Consider the following 22,074-nt stretch of genomic DNA (forward strand, 5'->3'; position numbering starts at 1 on the left):
CTGCTCTGGGGCCTCTGACTCTACAAGATGCCCTTCACTAGGACAATCTTTCTTTAAAGGCAGTTTCCACTCTGGTCTTTGATCCTAGTAGGCTATTCCTGATGCCGGTGGGTGGAACAGATTCTCTGCTATTTAGATTCTAGAATCGAGGAACAAGAAGACTAAGGGGCTGCACCCGGGTTTAATGGCTCTTTGGTTACAGATCACAGACAAGCACCTCCTGACTTCTGACTCAGATTCATGGTCTTTGCACTGGAAAACAAACCATAGGAAACCTCCAGTCAGTGGAATCTCTCACCACTCACAGGCTAAACAGAGACGTCTAAAGACCAGCAGTAGGCTGTCCACTCCTGAGATCCTTTCTGGACAGTATGGACCCTGAGGACTAGACATCCCATTAGCTCCCCCGTCGCCTCCCCCTGTAGGTTCTGCAGCCCTGGAAGCGGTCTCACCTCTATTCTGGGTTGCCTGGTTCTCATCTCCCAGGACATCCTCTTCTCCTCCATAGGTGCGGATGGGTGAGCGGGCATAGGAATGCTTCTGAATCAGGCTCTCCACACTCTCCCTGGGGAGCAAAGTGACCCATCATGAGTTCACCACAGTAATCTCAAGGATCACTCATTAGTCAGTAGATCATGTTCTCAGCCAAAAGGAAACCATTCCAGAGAAAGATGACATTCAAAACCTGCAGAGCTGTCCTTGGTATCCAACGGGAATGATTTCAGGGCCCCACAGATGACAAAGTCATCAGATGCTCAAGCACTTTATATAAAATTGTGTGATGTTTGCATACAATCTGTACACATTCTCTCCCAGATATTTTTAATCATACTGAGATAACATAATGGCTAATATACAATGTAAATGCTGTGTAAATAGTTGCTAGACTGTATTATTTAGGGCAAAATGATGTGAAAAAAATTTGTATTTGTTCAGTAAAAAAATGTTTTATTCAAATATTTCCAATCCATAGTTGGTTGAATCTGCAGACACTGGGGAGGGGGACTCCTCTATGACACAGTGCTGGGGAGAGACATGACACAAGCAAGCCTAAGTGTATAAGGTAAGGACAATACCCTTAAATATCACAACGTGAAGGCCAAAGAGATAAACAAGGAGCTATGAAACCTGACCAGAGGAATATGGAATTGAATGATGTAAAAAGCCATGAGTGAATGAATTTACCATGTGAAGTTGCAGTGAATCTTCCTAGTGACTTCATCAGCTAATGAATATAATGTAAATACTTCTGCCAGCTGCACTGATTCAACAGCTGATGAAATGTTGGCAAAAATTTCAAGTTATCGTTTCATAAGGATCAATGTTCATTAACAAACCAAACAGATGCATAAAGTATATGACAATGTTGATAATTTGGATAATGGACAGACTATCTTTGTTGCTCTAAGAATGAAAATTACAGAAAACCCATAAAGAAAATATAAATGGCCATTTAGGGATTTAGGCCCCCAGATACACTTGTACATGTCTTTGTAGATTGCTTCCTTTTATAATATCAACTATAAACCAAAGAGTAAGGTTAACTATAAACACCAAGATTGGTTTGGTATTACACTGTCTGACCTCTGCTATAAAAAAAGGAAAAGGCAGCAAGCTTTTAGCCAAATAATGTCTTTGCCAAAGTGTATATTGGTAACAGTTCTCAAAGTGTACGTTTCCAGAATAGTTGTGACCTAAAGATCAATGCTGCATTATCTACTAACGGACATACATTGGATATAAAACAAATTGTGCTAAATGAGAAAGGACAAACTAAACACCAAATTTCATATTGAGGTAAGAATTAAAACAAATAAAATGTCATAAAAATGTTTCAAAATGTAACACCTGTCAATATTTCATGTAGACACACAGACTTCATGTGTAGGAAAAAATACCAATTCATACTTAATTTGGTATACATTTAAAGTCAAGCAATTTAGCATAATATATAGCATAAGTATGAAGACTTGAGTATTCCTAAAAGAAAAATTAGTACTGGCAACTATTGAAATTACAGCTTTATTTCCAAGAGGTTTTAAAATAAGTACACAATACCACTTCACATAGTCAAAATGAAAGAGATCAGGTAAATTCAGATCCAATGGATTAACATAGAGCTGTTAAAAGGAATGAGTTCATTCAACATTTATCGATATGGAATAATCACCAAGATACCAGCACAGTAAGAAAGAAAAGGTACAGAAGAATATATAAAGTTATGCTACTGCCTGAATTTAAGACAAAGAATATGTAGGTTTGTATATGCCTGTATATACCTGTATGTGCATGGAAAGCCTTCAAAAAGTTCATCTGTCAAGCACATATGAAAAAAACAATGCAAGGACTACAAAGCTTTTTATATAACAAACTTGTCTTTTAATTCAAATTTTTCATGAAATTTTTGAAGTACTCTCATATTTCCAGAATATTCCTGATTCCAGGACAAGAATCAGAATTAGAAAATTTGCCTCTGCATGGTGGAAACTAATGAGCTGAGAGATTAGAGTGATGGTTACCATACATATCTGTACATTTGAGTCACCTGTAGAATTGTATGTTCTGATGATTGGAACTCTTTATCAATATAAAATGATCTACCCTATCCCTAGTAACATTCTTTGCTCTGAAATCTACTTTAATATTAATATAGCCACTTCATTTTTCCTTTCATTAGTGTTGTCATGATATACTTTTTAAAAAATGCATTACTTTCAACTGTGTCTTTTAAAATTAAATATCTATCTTTGTACTTATATATTTATGGCACCACAAAAGACAGAAAAGAGAGAGAACAGATAAAGAGAGCACTCCAACCTACTGGTCCACTCCTCCAATGCCCACAACGGCCAGGGCTGGGGTGGGGCTGATGCCAAGAGCCAGCAACTCTATGCAGGTCTCCCTCATGGGTGGCAGGAGCCCAGTTACTTGAGCCATTATGGCTACCTCCCACGGTCTGGAGATGGGTATAATACCCAGGTATTCCAGTGTCGGATGTAGGTATCTTAACCAGTATGTTGGCTATTATGCTGAACACCCATCACTCGAATCTTTATAGATAAAATATGGTCCTTATAGGCATCATATATTCTGCATTACTTTTTAGCTCACATTGAAAATTTCTGCCTTTTAATTGAGAACTATACTGCATTCACATCTGATGTGAATACTGATATGGTTATGTTGAAGTCTGCCATCTTGCTATTTGTACCATCTATTCTCTGTTATCTTTTTCCTCATTTTTGCCTAATTTAGGATTAATTTTCATATGAGTCCAATACATATTCTTTGTTGGTTTGTTAGCTATCACTTTCTTTGGCTATTTTTGTGGATCCTTTAGCACTTATAGTAAATATCTTTTACTTGTCACAATCTACCTTCAAGTGATGATATACCTTTCAAGTGTAAGACCCTAACAATATGAAAGTACTACAAAAAGTTGATAGAAAATACAACTAAAAAGATGTTTATTTTGCATTAAAAATTAAATTTATGGATAATTTTTCATAATACAGATTTTTCCATAAGCTTTTTGAAGATTCCTCATCTTTGACTAATTAACTTTTTTAAAGATTTAAATAGTCTGAAACATTTTTCATCTTTCCTTTTGGTACTTTATTTTTTTTAAAGTTTTATTTATATATTTGAAAGGCAGAGTTACAAAGAGGCAGAGGCAGAGAGAGAGAGAGAGGTCCTCCATCTGCTGGTTCGCTCCCCATATGGCCGCAACAGCTGGAGCTGAGCCAATCCACAGTCAGAAGCCAGGAGCTTCTTCTGGGTCCCCCACACGGGTGCAGGGGCCCAAGGATTTGGGCCATCTTCTACTGCTTTCCCAGGCCATAGCAGACAGCTGGTTCAGAAGTGGAGCAGCAGGGATTCGAATTTACGCCACATGGGATGCCGGCACTGCAAGCAGCGGCTTTACTCGCTAACGCCACAGTACGGCCCAGCCACTTTTAATATTTTTTTTTATCCTGGTTTAGAACAATTTGATTATGATATGACTTGGTAGTATTTCTTCATTCTTTTTGTGTTTGAGTTTGTTGAGCCTCTTTGAATTATGTGTTTACAGTTGCCATTAAACTGGAACAATTTTGCACATATTTCTTCAAAAACATCTCTTCTCCAACCCCTCAATCACCTTTCAGGGTCTCCAATTGCTCAAATAATAGAAGGCATATTGAAGTTTTCCCACATTTCACTGATGCTCTTGTTATTTTTAAAAATTTATCTTCACTTTGTTTTGTGTTGAATACTTTCTATCACTATATCTTCAAGTTTACTAAGCTTTGCATCTACAATGTCTAATATGCCAATAATTCCATTCTATGTATTTTTCATTGTGTTTCTTAGAGTTTTCACCTACAGAGCATTGATTTAGTTCTTTCATGCTGCTACTCAATTTACAAATATAAGGAATACATTCATTATAACTGTTTGAATGTCTTTGTTGATTATAATATCTATGTAGCTGCAAGTTATTTTCAATTGATCAACTTCTCATACAGGTCATATTTTTCTACATATTGCATTCCTTGTGATCTATAATTAGACATCCGACATTATGAATTTTATCTTGTCAGGTGATGGAAGTTGTTGTATTCCTAAAAATATTCTTGAGCTATATTTTGGCATTTAGTTATTTGGGAACAGTTTCTTCCTTTTGAGTTTCTCTTTTGAGATATGTTAGGCAGGATGGGAACACTGTCCAGTCGAAGGCTATTTTTACATCTATGACAGATATAAAAACCTTGTGGGTACTCTACCACATGCACTGTAAAATAAAAGTTTTCCAGCCCATCTGGCTGGAACAGGCTCATTTCCATTCTTGTGTGAGCACTACACATTATTTACTCTCATCTTTTCAACTGCTTCCCTCCCCAAACCCATTCCGCAGTCTTCTGGTAGTTTCTTTACATACATGTACTAATCGAGTCTCAGCTGAACACTCACGAGGGGCCTTGTGTAGATCTGTGGAGCTCTCTTTCCAGGCAGCTCTCTGTTCTCCTGTAGTGTGTCCTATGAATTGTCACTGTTTGGGTTTTCTGACACTCAGGTCTGACTTCTCAGCATAAGAAGTCAACCAGGTTCTGCCTGTATTTACCCCTTCTCTGGCCATGATCTAGACACTCTCTTGGGTGAGACCCTGGGGCCATCACAGAACTGACCCCATGTGTTTCCCAACCTCTGAGATTCCTGCCCTTTGTATGCTCATGTACAATTACAAGAGTTTTTGTAACTTTTTCTTGTTCCTTCTTTGTTTTAGGAAAGAGGATATGTTTGATCCTTGTTGCTTTACCTTTACCCAATTTTCTAACACTTCCAAAGCCCAGCTACACTCACAAACCAATTAATTCTCAACCTCTGAGATGCAACACGAGCTTCAATACTTGTTAAAGCTCCCAGATGATTCCAAAGGGCAGAGAAATTTAGGCACGAGGGACAGGGGTATTGTAGGTACTTTTCACCATATATTCATCTATACCTTTTGAATTTGGGATATATGTATTTTTTAATCTAAATCAATTATAAATTATAAAATACCATGAGACTATGATAATTACCAATGAACCAAAAGAGCTGCTGGTCTCACACTGGTACTTTGCGAACCTATTATAATGAGTTAATAAAAATTACAATTTTGGGGGGTCAGTGTTATGGTGCAGTGGGTTAAACTGCTGCTTGGGATGCCAGTGTCCCATATCAGAGTGCCCAGGAGGGAGTCCTGCCTCCATTTCCAGTTTACTGCTGGAATGTGTCTGAAAAGCAGCAAATGATGTTCCACATACTTGGGTTCCTGCCACCCACATGGGCTACCTGGATGCAGTTCCTGGCTCCTGGTTTCAGCCTGGTCCAGACCAAGCTGTCACAAGTGTTTGGGGAGTAAATCAGAAGATGGAAGAGATCCTTCCTTCTCTCTTTCTCTCTCTCTCTCTCTCTCTCTCTCTCTCTCTCTCTCTCTCATCTCTCCCCCTCTCTGTCACTCTACCTTTCAAATATATAAATCTGTTTAAGGGGCCAGTGCTGTAGCATAGAGGGTAAAGCTGCCACCTGCAGTGCCAGCATCCCATATGGGTGCTGGTTCGAGTCCGGGTTGCTCCTCTTCCAATCTAGCTATCTGCTATGGCCTGGGAAAGCAGTAGAAGATGGCCCAAATCCTTGGGCCCCTGCACCCACGTGGGAGACCAGAAGAAGCTCCTGCCTCCTGGATTCACTCAGCTCTGGCCATTGCAGCCATTTAGGAAATGAACCAGCGGATGGAAGATACAGACTCTCTTTCTGCCTCTGTGTGGAAGGAAGGGAGGGAGGGAGGGAGGAAGGAAAGGAGGAAGGGAGGAAGGGAAGAAGGGCAGGAGGGAGGAAAAGGAAAAGAAAGAAAGAGAGAAGGAAGGAAGGAAAGACAGACACTGCTATCATCTATAAATTACTGTTTTCCTTTAAAAAAATCTGTTTTAAAAAGTATAATTACCATGTTGACTTTTAGTCAATGTAGTAATTCATGGGGGCAGTGAGACACATTGAAAATGTCATGGACATTAATGTTATTCATCTAATGGATGAATGGAGACATGAGGGGTTGAACCATTTTCCATTTTAACATTGTGGCTGTGTTACTGTCTTAACCTCTCTTCAGCTGTAAACTGGGGAGCACATACTATCCACCTCAGAGGGCAACTCAGTCATTTAAAAAAAAATCATTGCGCCACTACTGTGAACAAGTCACTATCCTAAGAATTATGGAAATAGCAATAAACCAAACACATAAATATCCCTGCCTTCTGGAGGGAGCAGGGTAGAGAGAGGAAAGGAAGAAGCAGAAAGAGAGAGACAAAGAAAATTATGCATTGTATTAGATAATGGAGATGTTGCTATGCAAAAACAAAAGTAGAAAATAGCAATAAGTGGCACTAAAAGTATTAAATGAGATAACACATTTGAATTACTCAAAATAGTTTCTGGCGCATAGGAGATACTCAGGAAATAGTGGTTCCTTGTAAGTATACATAAAGCATGAAAAATGTCATCTTTTAGATTGTATGTTTCTCCAGTGTATTCTATCTATCTGAATAGTCATAATTCAGAATAACATGGTCCAAAAAACAGGACTGTTCTCAATGATAGAATACTGAAGTCAATGAGAAATTGACAATGTTCTTTTCAACTCTATTATAAAGTTATTACACAACATGTTACATTTTAATGAGTCCACAGCTCTTGTTTAAAAGCACAACTTATTTTTAAAATTTTTTGAGACTATTTGAGTCCTTTGACATAGACTTATTAGTCTAATAAAATAAAAATATCATATCACTCACTGACACTGTTGAATATATTGAACATAAAGTTTAAGTTTAACAGGAAGGATAAGTTGAAATGACATGGACCCTAATTAATTTGCCAACTGCCATACAGTTTCACCTTTATATGACTACACTCTGCTAATATTGAACCCCAGCAGTTTAACAACTGATGTCACTTACTCAAGGATTTGATTCACTATCACGTTAGAGAGTGACTGTCTTTTTGGATTATCTGAGTTATTAAAAAAAAAGCCAATGGAGCTGGAATCTATGGTAAAATGATGCAATAACGTAGATTCAAGTTGTCCTTTAAGTCTAAGCTATGTGTCATATTACTGATAATTAAAATTAATTTAAAAATGAATGAGGTGGTTATTTCCATATGAGAAAGGAATTTGATTCAATATCTTAGATATTATTTTCACTTTGCATAGTTATAAAAGTATGGCCATCAGTGAGTCCAAATTATGAATGTTGTATTCATGAGGTATATTCTTCCTATAATTTGCACATAAACTGCTAAATTCAAACACTTAAATCCAAAAGATTTACCTCTCTGAAAGCACCCTTAAAGAGATCATTTAAATATCTTTCTCACACACACATGAAAAATAATTTTCCAAATAACACAATGAATCACTGCTTTGTGAAATCTTTCGCTTTTCTATAAGAAGTGTATTACATTCATCTTGTCCTTGCTAGATTGTCGTATCATTACTTATGCCAGTCTCTAAGAGGGGAAAAAAGGGATTTTATCGAAGTGATTTACTTGTGTCAGGCCTGGAAGTGAACTGAAAGCAATGGCTTTTCTTATATACAGGATGGCATAATTGAATTATTGCCTTTTAAGTGATTGAACACAGCGGTGCACATCAGTCCATCTCTCCGAAGACATTACAAAGAGTAGTCAGCTTGCGTTGTTTCCTTTATGTCTAATCCCTATTTCCAGGAGAAAGAAAAGTGCAAAGAATTTGTTTAGCCTGCAAGCCTACAATGCTGTACCCTGAAAAATGAAGGCTGACTCCCCTAATGGGCTAAGTGATGTCGGCATTAGGAGCTATGACAGTAGCTTGTAACACTCAGTCCTGTTATATCCTAATGCAAGGCACTAGAGTTTTAGTAGGCCTACCTTTGTATTTATAGGCAAATAAAGTGGGTGCCATGACTGAGGGTCAGCCTTTCTAGCAAGGAACACTAAGTTATTTTTCTAGGCACAAAAGATGCATCATTATCTTAGGTGATCTCCAAAAGATGTCTTCTGAAAACTTTAAAACCATCAATTCCAGGAATAGCGTGCATGTCAGAGGCACAGCTATGGCCAGAAGATGGGTAAAACAGGATAGTAACAATGATTCTGCTGGTCCTGCCAAAATACTCAGCCCCATTCGAAGTCATTTAGACTATCTGCTCAAACTCCGGAAAAGCAAATCCAGCATACCCTACCTGTATTGGAATTGGTTGCCCTTTCTGTGTCTTTAAAATCAAAGCACAAATTTCTCAGTGCTCAAAAAAACAAAACTTTCGCCCTCCAATTACAGTCTCCTTTGCAGCACCTCTGTTCCTAATATGAGGGGTCTTCAAAAAGTTCATGAAAAATGCATATTATGGAAAACTGTGCTTGGATTTCAAAGTTGTCTTGCAGTAAAATTAAATTATTTCTTCATTCCATTTTCCATGACGCTCTTGAAGTATCCTCACCTATGTCTCAATTACTGCACTTACTAGAGGATGTGTATTTGCATGTCTGTCTCTACCACTAGACCCTTGGCCCCTGATCAGGCAGAAGTAGCAGCTCTCAGACACCTGTGTGTATCAGAATCGCTGGAGGACTCCTCAAAACACAGGTTGTACAGCCTCCCCCCCCAGCTTTTCCAACTCAGTGGGTCTGAGATATGGCCTGAGAGTGCGATGTCCAGTGTTTCCAGGTGATGCGGCTGCTGCTGCTGGTCTAGAGGCCACGATGGGGAACAGAGCCTCTGCCCCAATGTGGCGGGCAGGAGTACGCTGGCAGAGCTGGTCTGCTTAGCTCAGGTCCCAGCCCTGCCCCTTGCCTGCTGTGTGCCTGCAGGCAAATCACTCACCTTTCCATGCTTCCATTTCCTCATCTGCAACACGAAGAAATTAATATGATCGAGCTCTTAAGGTTATTATTAAGATTAAGGGAACTGATAAACATAGGGAGCTGAATTGGTACCAGGCACATAAGTGCTCAAAGAATATTTATAGATAAACTGAAATGTATTTAGGTATTATTATCATGATCATGTGTACCATAGGCGGGTTACAGAATTACAATCATGTTAGATGAAATTGAGACTTCTAGTCCCTACAACTAACCATACTTCATTTAAGTCTTCCTACAATATACATGTCAGAGAGAAAATTAAATAGAAATTAAATGTTATTTCCATTTCCATTCTAATTTTCTCTCCAAAATACAGACCTGACCAAAACTGTGTTTAAGGAGAAAATGTCAAATCCATTAAAATCAAATATAATTTATAAGAAACAAAATATTTCAAGTTGTCCTTGCTCATCAGTTTGTTCATGTTTCCATCATGTCTCACTGGGTCTCTGTAAAGAACTCCATGTCACATATTTTTCTAAAGACTTATGCAGATATATTACAAATTATATTAATATTTTAGCTTCCACAAAATGTTTAAAAAATGAAAACCTTAGATAATACAATTTGAGATGTATTGTAAATCATTAATTTTAATTTGATAACTGAACTATGTTATGCAATCTGTTTTGGAAAAATAATATTAATCTTTCAGAAAGCTTTTAGACTTTATTTTTATTTATTTGACTTAATCCAATTGATTTTTCTTTTCAATACTAATATACATTTCTGGTTTCAGCGTATCATTAGCAACTTAAATAAGCAAACCACATCACTGAAACAAACAAAAGCTTTATGCTTAGTTTCCTAAGTCTTAATGGCTGGGACAGCTAAAAGAAAGATCTTGTGCAAAGTACAGACTGTTTAGCCTAGAAGTTAACTGCAGTAAATTGTGAGGCAGAGACAAATACCCCCACACATGGAAAGGAAAACACAAGTGAGGAAGAAGTAGGACAATTCACAACTGCAAGACACTTGCGAGAAACTGCTGCTCTGGGACCCATCTCTGGTGTATGCGGCACTTACAGTTCACACAGCTGTACATGATAAGTGCTTTCCTTGTTTAAAATGCGTAATAGCTTAACTACAAGAAGCACATCTTGCTAAAGGAATTTTCTGGTGACTCCTTCAATTAAAAAAAACCAGTTCTATTAAAGGTGATCCTCTTCTGTTTTGTTGTTGTTATTGAGAGTATTTTAATTTGGTTAAATGAATAGATTTTATGAAAAGTAGACTTTCATCTGGTTACCAAGAAAAACTGTTTTCACTTTATGCATGCAGACATCTATACTATCTCTGTTTGCTGGAAATTAAAAAAAAAAAAATTGTTTCTTTTCCAAGAAGCTATGCCATCGGCTTCCTTATCTATAACTGGGCTTTGATTCCTTCTATAAAATGAGGGTGTGGTGCGGAACTGGTGGGACAGATTAGATGAACTAAAGGTTCATTCTGGCTCTAAAAATAAATGAATCTGTAAGTATACCGACAAAAATAAAAACTTCAAAGTAGCTCTTTTGAAAAAGCCCACTCATGGTTCCTAAGAGCCCTAGGTTCTAACCTGAACTTTTTTTTTTTTTTTTGACAGGCAGAGTGGACAGTGAGAGAGAGAGAGAGAAAGAGAGAGAGAGAAAGGTCTTCCTTTGCCATTGGTTCACTTTCCAATGGCCGCCGCGGCTGGCGCGCTGCGGCCGGCACACTGCGCTGATCCGAAGGCAGGAGCCAGGTGCTTCTCCTGCTCTCCCATGGGGTGCAGGGCCCAAGGACCTGGGCCATCCTCCACTGTACTCCCGGGCCATAGCAGAGAGCTGGCCTGGAAGAGGGGCAACTGGGACAGAATCCGGCACCCCAACCGGGACTAGAACCCGGGGTGCCAGCGCCGCTAGGTGGAGGATTAGCCTGTTGAGCCACGGCGCTGGCCCTAACCTGAACTTTTCTACTATAAGTGTGGCCCTGGGTGAATCACTGGAGCTCTCTGAGCCCTTGCTGCCTGGTTGGTGCAATGATGGATAAACCGGATAGCTCCCAATTTCATTTTAACTTCAGACCAAACGCTTCCTAGAAAGCTAAGTGAATGTCTTCTGGAAGTTTACAAGCAAAATGCCAGTGCACACTCTAGTACCCACAATCTTAAAATAGTTTCTGATTTTTTAACCTGTATTTGAAAGAACTTACAAACTATATACTACTAATCAAAAATAATTTTCTATAAAATTGAAATATCCTACTATGTTACTTACTAATCCCAGATATAAAATTCAATTTAAAACTCTCTGATTTCTGTCTATGTGTTCAGACATCTGCTATGGTCTGAACATTTACATCCCTGCAAAATTCACATTTGAAACCCAATTTCCAGTGTGATGATATCAGGAGGTGGGGCCTCTGGGTGGTGACTCTGTCAGGAGGGTGGAGCCCTCGTTACGAGGGATTACAGCCCTAATAAAAGAGGAGTGGTTGGCCTTTCCACCATGAAGATGCCATCCATGAACCAGCATGCAGGCCCTCACCAGACAGAGTCTTCCAGAACTGAGAGGAACAATAGTTGTTTATAAGCCCTGCAGTATGAAGCCTTTTATTGTGGCATCCCAAAGGGCCTGAGACATCCAGGCAGCAGTGCATTCCTGGGGCTAGCCTGCAGGGCACAGGCGAGGCCCTTCAACTCCATCCTCCACTGTCTTGGGAGCCCTGGTCTGCTCTGTGCTCCTGTGACGGACACGGGTCCCAGGGAACATTGGTGAGCAGTGGGAGCAGGGGACAGAGACACTGGTTATTAGCCTCTGCCATTGTCTATCTTCAGTAATTTTACTTGCAAGTAGTTCGGCTCTCGTGTCATAGTTGCTTGTAACAGCTTCCAGGGTCATTTGGGGAACGTCTAGGCAGGCGCCACTGAAATGACATTTCACGTTTACTTTGTTGCAGCCGGTGTATCATCCACAAGGGATCTTCAGAAAGTTAATGGAAAATGCGTACCATGAAAAAGCTGTGCATGGATTTCATTTTGGGGGGACAATTAAACTTATCTTCCATGCATGAACTTTTCGAAGTGTGCTCATACTTTGTAAAAAGTCTCCAAAATATTCAAATATATTGCATTTATGAAAAATTAATTAGCAAACTAATTAACTAACTAAGCTATCATAATGCAATATTCGTTAGGTTTAGGATTAATTTATTTTTTTCATCCAGTACAGTTTTCTACTCTGCTCTCAAAAAAAAAAAAAAAAAGTTAACAATCTTCTCCTTTGCCCAAATCTATTGCAATGATTTTCTTCTAAATATATAAGAGTGATGAGAACCTGTATTATTGGCTACTTGGGTAGCAACTATTAGATGGGACCCATCACTTCACAACATGCACGACTCCTTCAAGAGCACGAAACAGCAGGGTTTTCTTTTTTCCAAAGATAGCCAGAATGCTCTGAAGAAAGCCCAGATAAGAGCAGACCTCCTAAGCAGTGGAAAATGCAGACAGAGAGGAGAGACAGTCGATGTGTACAGATCTACGCTACAGAAAATCTCATTCTAGACCAAATTTAAAACAAATGTCTCTGCTATGGGACAGCTGGAGAGAGTACTGAGTGGGGACACCCCTTTAGCTGTCCCACTGAGTCCATGGAAATAGTTCAAGCCTGTGGTCTGGATAAGAGCCATAATATGGAGAAGGGAAATCTACATAATCCTCACATTTCATTTCACTCATGGGATGCCTCCTCCACACCTCTAGGTTATCAGCAGAGCTTCCAACAGCATAAAAAGGATTCCACTGGGGAGCTCACTTGAAGTTGGGGCAGGGAGTCTTGGACTGGCTTCAAAGGACTATTTAAGGAAGCTCGAGGTACAAAGCAGAGAATGAGTACTGCTCTAGAGGACTGACGCCACCTTCTTCCTTTCACTGGACATCACTGATGAGTCAAAGAAACAGGGAGCAAACAAGTGCCAATCGTCCCTCTCTGGACACTCTGCCTTTTGCTCAGGGACGATAGGAGCAAAGGGGAAAAATGCAAACCTTTTGGTCATTCCAGAGAAAAGACCAAGCCCTCCTATGGGAAAGAATATGAGACTGTCATCAAGAGCAACATTTCATTCCAGGAGACAGTGAAGTAACAACATGCTAAGAGTCAGCAGGACAGAAAATGAGAGTCAAAGATTGCAGAGTCAAACTGACTTTTAAGAATAAAGGCAGGGGCCGGCGCCGTGGCTCAACAGGCTAATCCTCCACCTAGCGGCGCCGGCATACCAGGTTCTAGTCCCGGTCGGGGCGCCGGATTCTGTCCCGGTTGCCCCTCTTCCAGGCCAGCTCTCTGCTATGGTCCAGGAGTGCAATGGAGGATGGCCCAGGTCCTTGGGCCCTGCACCCACATGGAAACCAGGATAAGCACCTGGCTCCTGCCTTTGGATCAGTGTGGTGCGCCGGCCACAGCGGCCATTGGAGGGTGAACCAACGGCAAAGGAAGACCTTTCTCTCTGTCTCTCTCTCTCACTGTCCACTCTGCCTGTCAAAAATAAAAAAATAAATTAATTAATTAAAATAAATTAAAAATAAATTTTAAAAAAAAGAATAAAGGCAGGGGGCCGGGTAAAGTGGCTTCCTGCAGTGCCGGCATCCCACATGGGCACCACTTGATGTCCCGTCTGTTCCACTCCTGATCCAGCTCTCTGCTATGGCCTGGGAAAGCAGTGGAAGACTGCTCAAGTCCTTGGCCCCTGCACCCACATGGGAGACCCAGAAGAAGCTCCTGGCTCCTGGCTTTGGATCGGCATAGCTCTGGCTATTGCGGCCATCTGGGGGTGCAGCTCTGGCTGTTGCGGCCATCTGGGGAGTGACCCAGTGGATGGAAGGTCTCTCTCTCTACCTCTGCCTCTCTGTAACTCTGAATTTCAAATAAATAAATAAATCTCTTTAAAAAAAAAAAAAGAATAAAGGCCAAACACACTCAAAAGTCAAGGGATATGATCCTATGTGTCTTTCCTGAAAAATCTGCTAAAGAATGAACTTCAGAGGAACCAAGAAACTGGAGAAACACTGATAAAAGATATATTAGTTGGCATTGACTATAAACCTGCAGAATAAAGACTAAACCATGGCTAAAAAAAAGAACATACTGGGCTGGCGCCGTGGCTCACTAGGTTAATCCTCCTCCTGCAGCACCAGCACCCTGGGTTCTAGTCCCGGTCAGGGCACTGGATTCTGTCCCAGTTGCTCCTCTTCCAGTCCAGCTCTCTGCTGTGGCCCAGGAAGGCAGTGGAGGATGGCCCAAGTGCTTGGGCGCCTGCACCCACATGGGAGACCGAGAAGAAGCACCTGGCTCCTGGCTTCGGATTGGCGTGGCTCCGGTCATAGCGGCCATTTGGGGAGTGAACCAATGGAAGGAAGACCTTTCTCTCTAACTCTATCTCTCTCTCACTGTCTAACTCTATCTGTCAAATAAAAAGAAAAGAAAGAACATACTGTGTAATAACGATACCACTCTAACAAGCTAGATGGTGCACAAGTCTCAAGAACGAGGTGGGGGAGAATGGGCAGAGAAAACAATGAACAGAATAACATTATTGATTGTCTCTATTAATTGGAATTAAAGGGATATTACTCCAGATCCAATACTTAATGGGAGAAAAATAAGGGAAAGAAAAAAAGGAAGTTTCTAGTTAATTTCAATATTGCTCATGTAGGAAACCAACAGAAAATGGGCAAGAAGGGGAATATGAGTTTTTTAAAGATATTAGCATAAAGGTAAACTCTAGAGCAAAATTATAAACCTTGATAGTTACCAAATAAATAGTTTTAAGAGGTTGATAATAAAATAGATCACATTGTAAAAGACTTTTTATGAAAGACTTATACATCTATTTAAATATAACATGAAATAGTATGATACAGCTAATCCCAAACACTAATATGTATGAGTGGTCTTCAATGAGTTCACAGAAAGGTGTGTATTCTGAAAAAGCTATGTATCTATTTCAAAATTTTTTTACCAAAATAAATTCATCTTTTAATTATTTTTCACAAACTTTCTGAAGTTGCTTTGGATATTACATACATTATACTCTTATGTATTATAGATTACATATAAATAATACTAATATACATTATTATGTGGAAAAGGGGGAAGTGTATTTAAGAAAAGGAGGAATAATACAGAAATAGGCATCTGGTTATATGACAAAACAATGGAAAGAGAAACCCTTTTCTAGTGGTTACCTATAGAGGAAGGAAGAAATGGGATGGAAGGCAATCCTGATGCCTTTGCATAAGCAATGTTCTCCAGATTTATCTGGAAACCATGTAAATCATCTACTAACTATGTAATTATATAGTAAAATTATATTTTTAAATAAAAAAAATTATCTAAATGAACATCATTGGATTAGTGGTATAACCTCACAGAGGAATGATTTCAAGTGATTTTAAAGCACTCTAGTAGTAAAATAAGAAAAACAAAAAAGTTTAAAAAACCGACTAGTAAAATATCTAGAATACACACAAATGATACACAAAACATGCTTAACTATTTTTAGTTACTACATTATTGGAATACCTTTATATGCATAATCTAACATCCTCTGTGTCTGAACACTGTGGGATAAAGTGAATGAATGATGAAGGAGTATTTTCATTTTATCACTATGTGGAGAGGGTGATGTGAGAGGTGGAAGCTCACATTTTACTTATTTAACATGTGAGCAGTTTTGTGCATTTCAAATATCATATTAGAATTTTAAAATGAAAGTCTGAGAAATATTAGTAGAGGCATTTTCAAATTCCTTAACAATTTTAGGAGTCTTTTAAACACCTTCTCTCCTGATTCCTTTACACAGTTCCTGCACGTTTCTAGTTCTCTAAAAGAGAAAAAAAAAATGTGTTACAGCCTTAGCCTCTTTGTATTTCTATAACAAAATACCATTACTGGTACTTTAGAAAGAAAAGTTCATTTAGTTCACAGTAGAGAGGCTGGAAGTCCAAGCTCAAGAAGCCATATCTGGTGAGGGCCTTACACTGGGCGATAACCCAGCAGATGGCATCACAAGGTTGAAATGCGTGTAAAAGTGGTGAGTGGTTAAGGGTAGAAGAGAGAAAAGTCACATGGCAAGATAGGAAGCAAGAGAATAAGCCAAGAAGGCCGCTCTTACAGTGAGCAGTCTAATCCCATAAGGAGAGCGTGAATCTCTCTTCAGGACCAAATTATCTCTTCAAGACACCAACTCCCAACACTATTACACTAGGAACCAAACCTCAGCATGGGCTTTGGTGGAGACAAACCATATTCAAACCATAGCACAACCTGTGTTTCAATTATTCATAACAACTGAGTCACACAATTAGAAGATGGAAAAAAATTGCACAGATAATTGAAATCTATAGGAAATCTTACAAAGCATGAATCTCCAAGTTGTTACATTATCATCCTACTCTGTCATCTTTCTTCTGGCTTCAACTACAAGGGCTAAAATGACCCTAACAACATGTCTCAATTAATATTATAAAGATAGGAATAAAAACGTGTTGACAGACATCAAGGCTCACTAGCTTTGTTAACACACACCACCACTAGGGCCTCAAAACAAAATTAATGAATTAAGTTACTTCTTAATTTTAAGCCAGAAAGAGGAATATTCAAGTTTCCTTGCTGCCAACATTTCCACAGTGTCAGAAAGCCCTAAGTCAAGGATCAGCACATTTTTCTGCAAAGGGTCCTTAGTAAATATGTTGAGCTTTATAGGCCACATGGTCTCTTGCATGTACTCAACTCTCACTTAGCATGAAAGCAGCCATACGTAACAAACTAAGATTGTGTCCCAATAAAACCATATTAATAAATAATAAAATTTACTTTTATATTATTGTCACACATCAAGAAGCACTAATTCTTTTCAACCATTTTAAAACATGAATGCCATTATTAGCTTGTGGGCTTACAAACAAGCAGCAGGTTGTAGTTTGCCAATCCTTGCTCCAGGCTGTTTACCTGATTCAGTGTGAGCCCCACTGGCCCCACATGGCTCCTAGGAAAACTTTACTATTTCAGAAACTCTGCCAACCAGTTGAGAGCCACATTACAAACACACACTACTTTCTAGTACCACACATTATTATGTAAGACCCACAAATGACCCATAAACCATGAACCTCTTTAGCAAATCCGCCAATATTTTTTTCTTTATTGCCTCATGTAGATAAAGCTTCTATAAATTCCTAGAATATTAGATTTGCAACTTGATTTCCCAAAGTCTCCTTCCTCATCTAAACTAACAGAATGTCTTGAGTTCTGAGAAAGAAAGCCTGAATCTCATTGGGCTGTGTCCAAACTTTATGTGTTAGAGATTTACTCAATACAAGGAGTTTTTAAACAATTTTTACAAAGACTCTATGAATTTTGAACCAATAGGATGACATACACCTATGTATTTAATTCCCTGCCTCACTGATATAATGAAGAAAATGAGAGAAACTCAGAAAATGAGGGAAGATGTCAACTACATACTTAGAAACTTCAGCCTTCGAAAGGAAAGAAGAACCACGCAGTGTGTCCTTCACTAGTGTACAAGGAGGAAAGCTACCCAGGTGGGAATCACAGAAGGCCCATGGGCTGGGCACAGTGGGTCGAGCCACTGTCTGCAGTGCTGGTATCCCATCAAGCCTCGGCTGCTCCAGTTCCAATCTAGCTCCCCTGCTGCTGCGCCTGGGAAAGCAGTGGAAAATGACCCAAGAATTTGAATGCCTGCACCCACATGGGAGACCTGGAAGAAGCTCCTGGCTCCTGATTTCAGACTGGTCCAGACTTGCCATTTGGGAAGTAAACCAATGAATGGAAGATCTCTCTCTCTCTCTCTCTCTCTCTCTCTCTCTCTCTCTCTGCCTTTCAAATAAATTAAAAAACAAAAACAAACAAACAAAACAAAACAAAACAAAACAAAACAAAAAAAACAGTGGCCTATGCTGGAATTTCACCTGAATCCCAGCTTGGAACAACAGAGGTCAGAGATGAAGGAGATGAAGGTGGATCTCTGCGTAGCTGATGGGGAGCAGATTCTCACACTGCAGACGTCTAGAAAGAAGGGATCCCACCACAGCCCTCACTGCCAGTTCATGGTGTATTTGCAATGGTGTGGGGCCATGTTCATGACAGCCAGGATCAAGAAGAATATTTTTTACTCTTTGCAAATACAGAGAAATATAAATTTTATAGTTATCTTCTTCAAGAATTTATTTTTTAAAAATTTCTTTTATTTGTTCGATGGGCAGAGTTAACAGAGATAGAAGGAGCAACACACACACACACATCGACACGCACACACACAGAAAAAGACCTTCCATCTGCTGGTTCACTCCCCAGATGGCCACAACGACTAGGTCAGACTGAAACTGGGAGCCTAGAACCCCATCCAGATCTCCCACATGGGTGGTGGGGGCCCAAGTACGTCAGCCATCTTCTGCTGCTTCCCCAGGCACATTAACAGGGAGCTGAATGGGAAGTGGAGCATCTAGTACTCAAACCACTGGATGCTGGCACTGCAGGTGGCTGTGAAACTGCTGCACCACAATGTAGGCCCTTCTCGCAGGATTTAAAGGCAATGATTATTTAACGAGAAAGGACTCCAATTTCGGACAAACTAAATTGGGTTTGAGGCTCAGCAGTCACAAACCTGGTGAATCTGGATAAAGTATCAAATCTATAAACTTCATTATCTCATCTATAAAAAATGGGATGATAATAATTTCTTTATTATGTGATGAAACAAAATGTGTGAAGTATATAGCCCACTCTTTGACACATGGAAACTGTGAAGTTTCAGCCACTATCTTTTTTTTTTTTTTGACAGGTAGAGTGGACAGTGAGAGAGAGAGACAGAGAGAAAGGTCTTCCTTTGCCGTTGGTTCACTCCTCAATGGTCGCTGCGGCCAGTGCGCTGTGGCCGGCGCACCGCACTGATCCAAAGCCAGGAGCCAGGTGCCTTTCCTGGTCTCCCATGCGGGTGCAGGGCCCAAGCACTTGGGCCATCCTCCACTGCACTCCCAGGCCACAGCAGAGAGCTGGACTGGAAGGGAGCAACCGGGACAGGACCGGCGCCCCGAGCGGCGCCCCGACCGGGACTAGAACCTGGTGTGCCGGCACCATAGGCGGAGGATTAGCCTATTGAGCCGAGGTGCCGGCCAGCCACTATCATTAACAATAAAGGGAGGGTGCGGGTATTTGGCACAGCAGTTAAGACATGGCTTGGGATAGCTGCACTGCTTAGCAGAGTGCCTGGTTCAAGTTCCCATTCTGTTTTTGACCCAGCTTCCTGCTATTGCATCTTGGGGGGCAGTAAATGATGGATCCCTGCCACCTACCTACATGGGACACCTGTATGAACTTCCTGTCTCCTGGCTTCAGCCTGGCCCAGCTCTTGTTGTTTTAGACATTTGGGAAATGAGTCAGCAGATTGAAGATTAATGTTTCTCTGTGTCTGTCTGTGTCTCTCTGTTGCTCTGCCTTGCAACTAGATGAAAATAAATGAATATTAAAAAAAAAAAAATGAAAGGCCTTAAATGGAACCAAAGTTAATATCTATCGGCCTGATAAGCAATGAGATGAACTAAGAAAGCTGATAAAGAATGCCTCAAAAGAATACTACACTAAGATGAATTAACAGGCAAGACTGATAAAATCTTCTGGCAAATGATCACTTCCTGCTATTTAAAGTAATTCAGTCAATAAAAAGAAGGAAACTATTTTAATTAATTTGAATAATTTAGCAGAAATTGAACCCTAAAAATTTACAGAAAAGGAAAGAATAAAATCACAGTTTTAAAAAAAGATTAATTTGTGTTAAATAAAAGTAAGTAAATTAAATCCAGCAATATATTACAAGGAAAACAAAATCTAGGCAGGATTTATTCAAGGAATACAAGGATGGTTCAACATAAACTATGTCACTATAATTAATCATACTGTTATTTAGAAATAAAAACTAAGGGGCCAGCACTGTATCGTGGAGAGTGAAGCCACTGCCAGAAGCACTGGCATCCCATACGGTTGCCAGTTTGGGTCCCGGCTGCTCCACTTCCGATCCAGCTCCCTGGTAATGTGCCTGGGAAGGTATTGGAGGATTACCCAAGTACTTGAGTCCCCAAACCCACGTGGGGGGCCCAGATGAGGCTCCTGGCTTCAGCCTGGCCTGGCCAAGACCAATGCAGCCATTTGGGAAGAGAGCCAGAGGATGGAAGATCTCTCTCTCTAACTCTGCCTTTCAAATAAATAAAAATAAATCTTTTAAAAAAGTAAAATAATGGCCGGCGCCGCGGCTTAACAGGCTAATCCTCCTCCTGTGGCGCAGGCATACCGGGTTCTAGTCCCGGTCGGGGAGACAGATTCTGTCCCGGTTGCCCCTCTTCCAGGCCAGCTCTCTGCTATGGCCCGGGAGTGCAGTGGAGGATGGCCCAAGTCCCTGGGCCCTGCACCCACATGGGAGACCAGGAGAAGCACCTGGCTCCTGGCTTCGGATCAGCGCAATGCGCCGGCCACAGCGGCCATTGGGGGGTGAACCAACGGCAAAGGAAGACCTTTCTCTCTGTCTCTCTCTCTCATTCACTGTCTACTCTGCCTGTCAAAAAAAAAAAAAAAAAGGAAAATAAAATGTCTTTCCTGCTTAGTGCAAGCTATCCAGGTAATGGGTGGGTTAAACCATCTGGAAGACATCTGTATAAGAAATGTTGATTAATGTAAGGTATTCCACAATAAGTGGTATCTTCATGAAGTGCCAATTGAATGTGGCTAACATAATGAAAATTACAATTGTAAATTGATACAGGATTCAAAACTTTGGCAGGATACATCAAAAATCATAAGCAGGGGCCAGCACTGTGGCGTATCAGGTTAAGCAACCACTAGCAGTGTCAGCATCCCATATGGGCGCTGGCTTGAGTCCTGACTGCCCCACTTCCAATCCAGCTCTCTGTTAATGGCCTGGGAAAGCAGTGGAAGATGGCCCAAGTGCCTGGAGCCTTGCACCCGCATGGGAGACCCAGAAGAAGCTCCAGGTTCTTGGCTTTGGATCAGCAGAGCTCTAGCCATTGTGGCCATTTGGAGAGTGAGGCAGTGGATTGAGGACCTTTCTCTCTTTCTCTCCCTCTCTTTCTCTCTCTCCCTCTCTCTCTCTGCTTCTGCCTCTCTGTAATTTTGCCTTTCAAATAAATAATCTTTAAAAAAATAAAAAGCTATAAACAGGTTCAAAAGAAAAGGAAAAACTAATTAAAATCATCTCAATAGATGTTAAAAAGTTAATATGAAATAACTAGTTTTAGAATACCAAAATATTAATTTAGGCATAGGAGGGTATTACATATAATATAATAAGGAACATCCACCTGAAACTAACAGCCAACAAAAAAAAAAATACCTAATAAGTCAAGAACAAGAGAAAAATGCCAACTATAATTAGTTTTCAATAGTGTTCTGGAAATGTTAGTCAGTGTAATAAACCAAGAAAAAAGTATTTTTAAAGATATACCTATTAGAAAAGAAGAAATAAAATCATCATTTTTGCAAATGATATAGCAATCTAACTAGAAAACTGAAGGGACTAAAATGAAAATTATTAAAACAATTTTGTAAGCTCAGTAAAATGGCAGAATGCCAGTGACATATAGAAATCAATAGCTTTTTA

General features: G+C 40.0%; 1 protein-coding gene across 1 annotated transcript in view; it reads right to left on the minus strand.

Annotated features, from left to right (window-relative positions):
* TBX20 (T-box transcription factor 20) overlaps positions 1 to 22,074 on the minus strand; it is a 58,524-nt gene that overhangs the window by 5,980 nt on the left and 30,470 nt on the right. Inside the window, exon 7 of the mRNA XM_062178913.1 lies at positions 453 to 565. Coding sequence (XP_062034897.1) covers positions 453 to 565 — 113 coding nt within the window. The remainder of the gene's footprint in view (positions 1 to 452; positions 566 to 22,074) is intronic.

The sequence above is a fragment of the Lepus europaeus genome, chromosome 20, assembly GCF_033115175.1.
Source record: "Lepus europaeus isolate LE1 chromosome 20, mLepTim1.pri, whole genome shotgun sequence".
In the NCBI taxonomy this organism is placed as follows: Eukaryota; Metazoa; Chordata; class Mammalia; order Lagomorpha; family Leporidae; genus Lepus; species Lepus europaeus.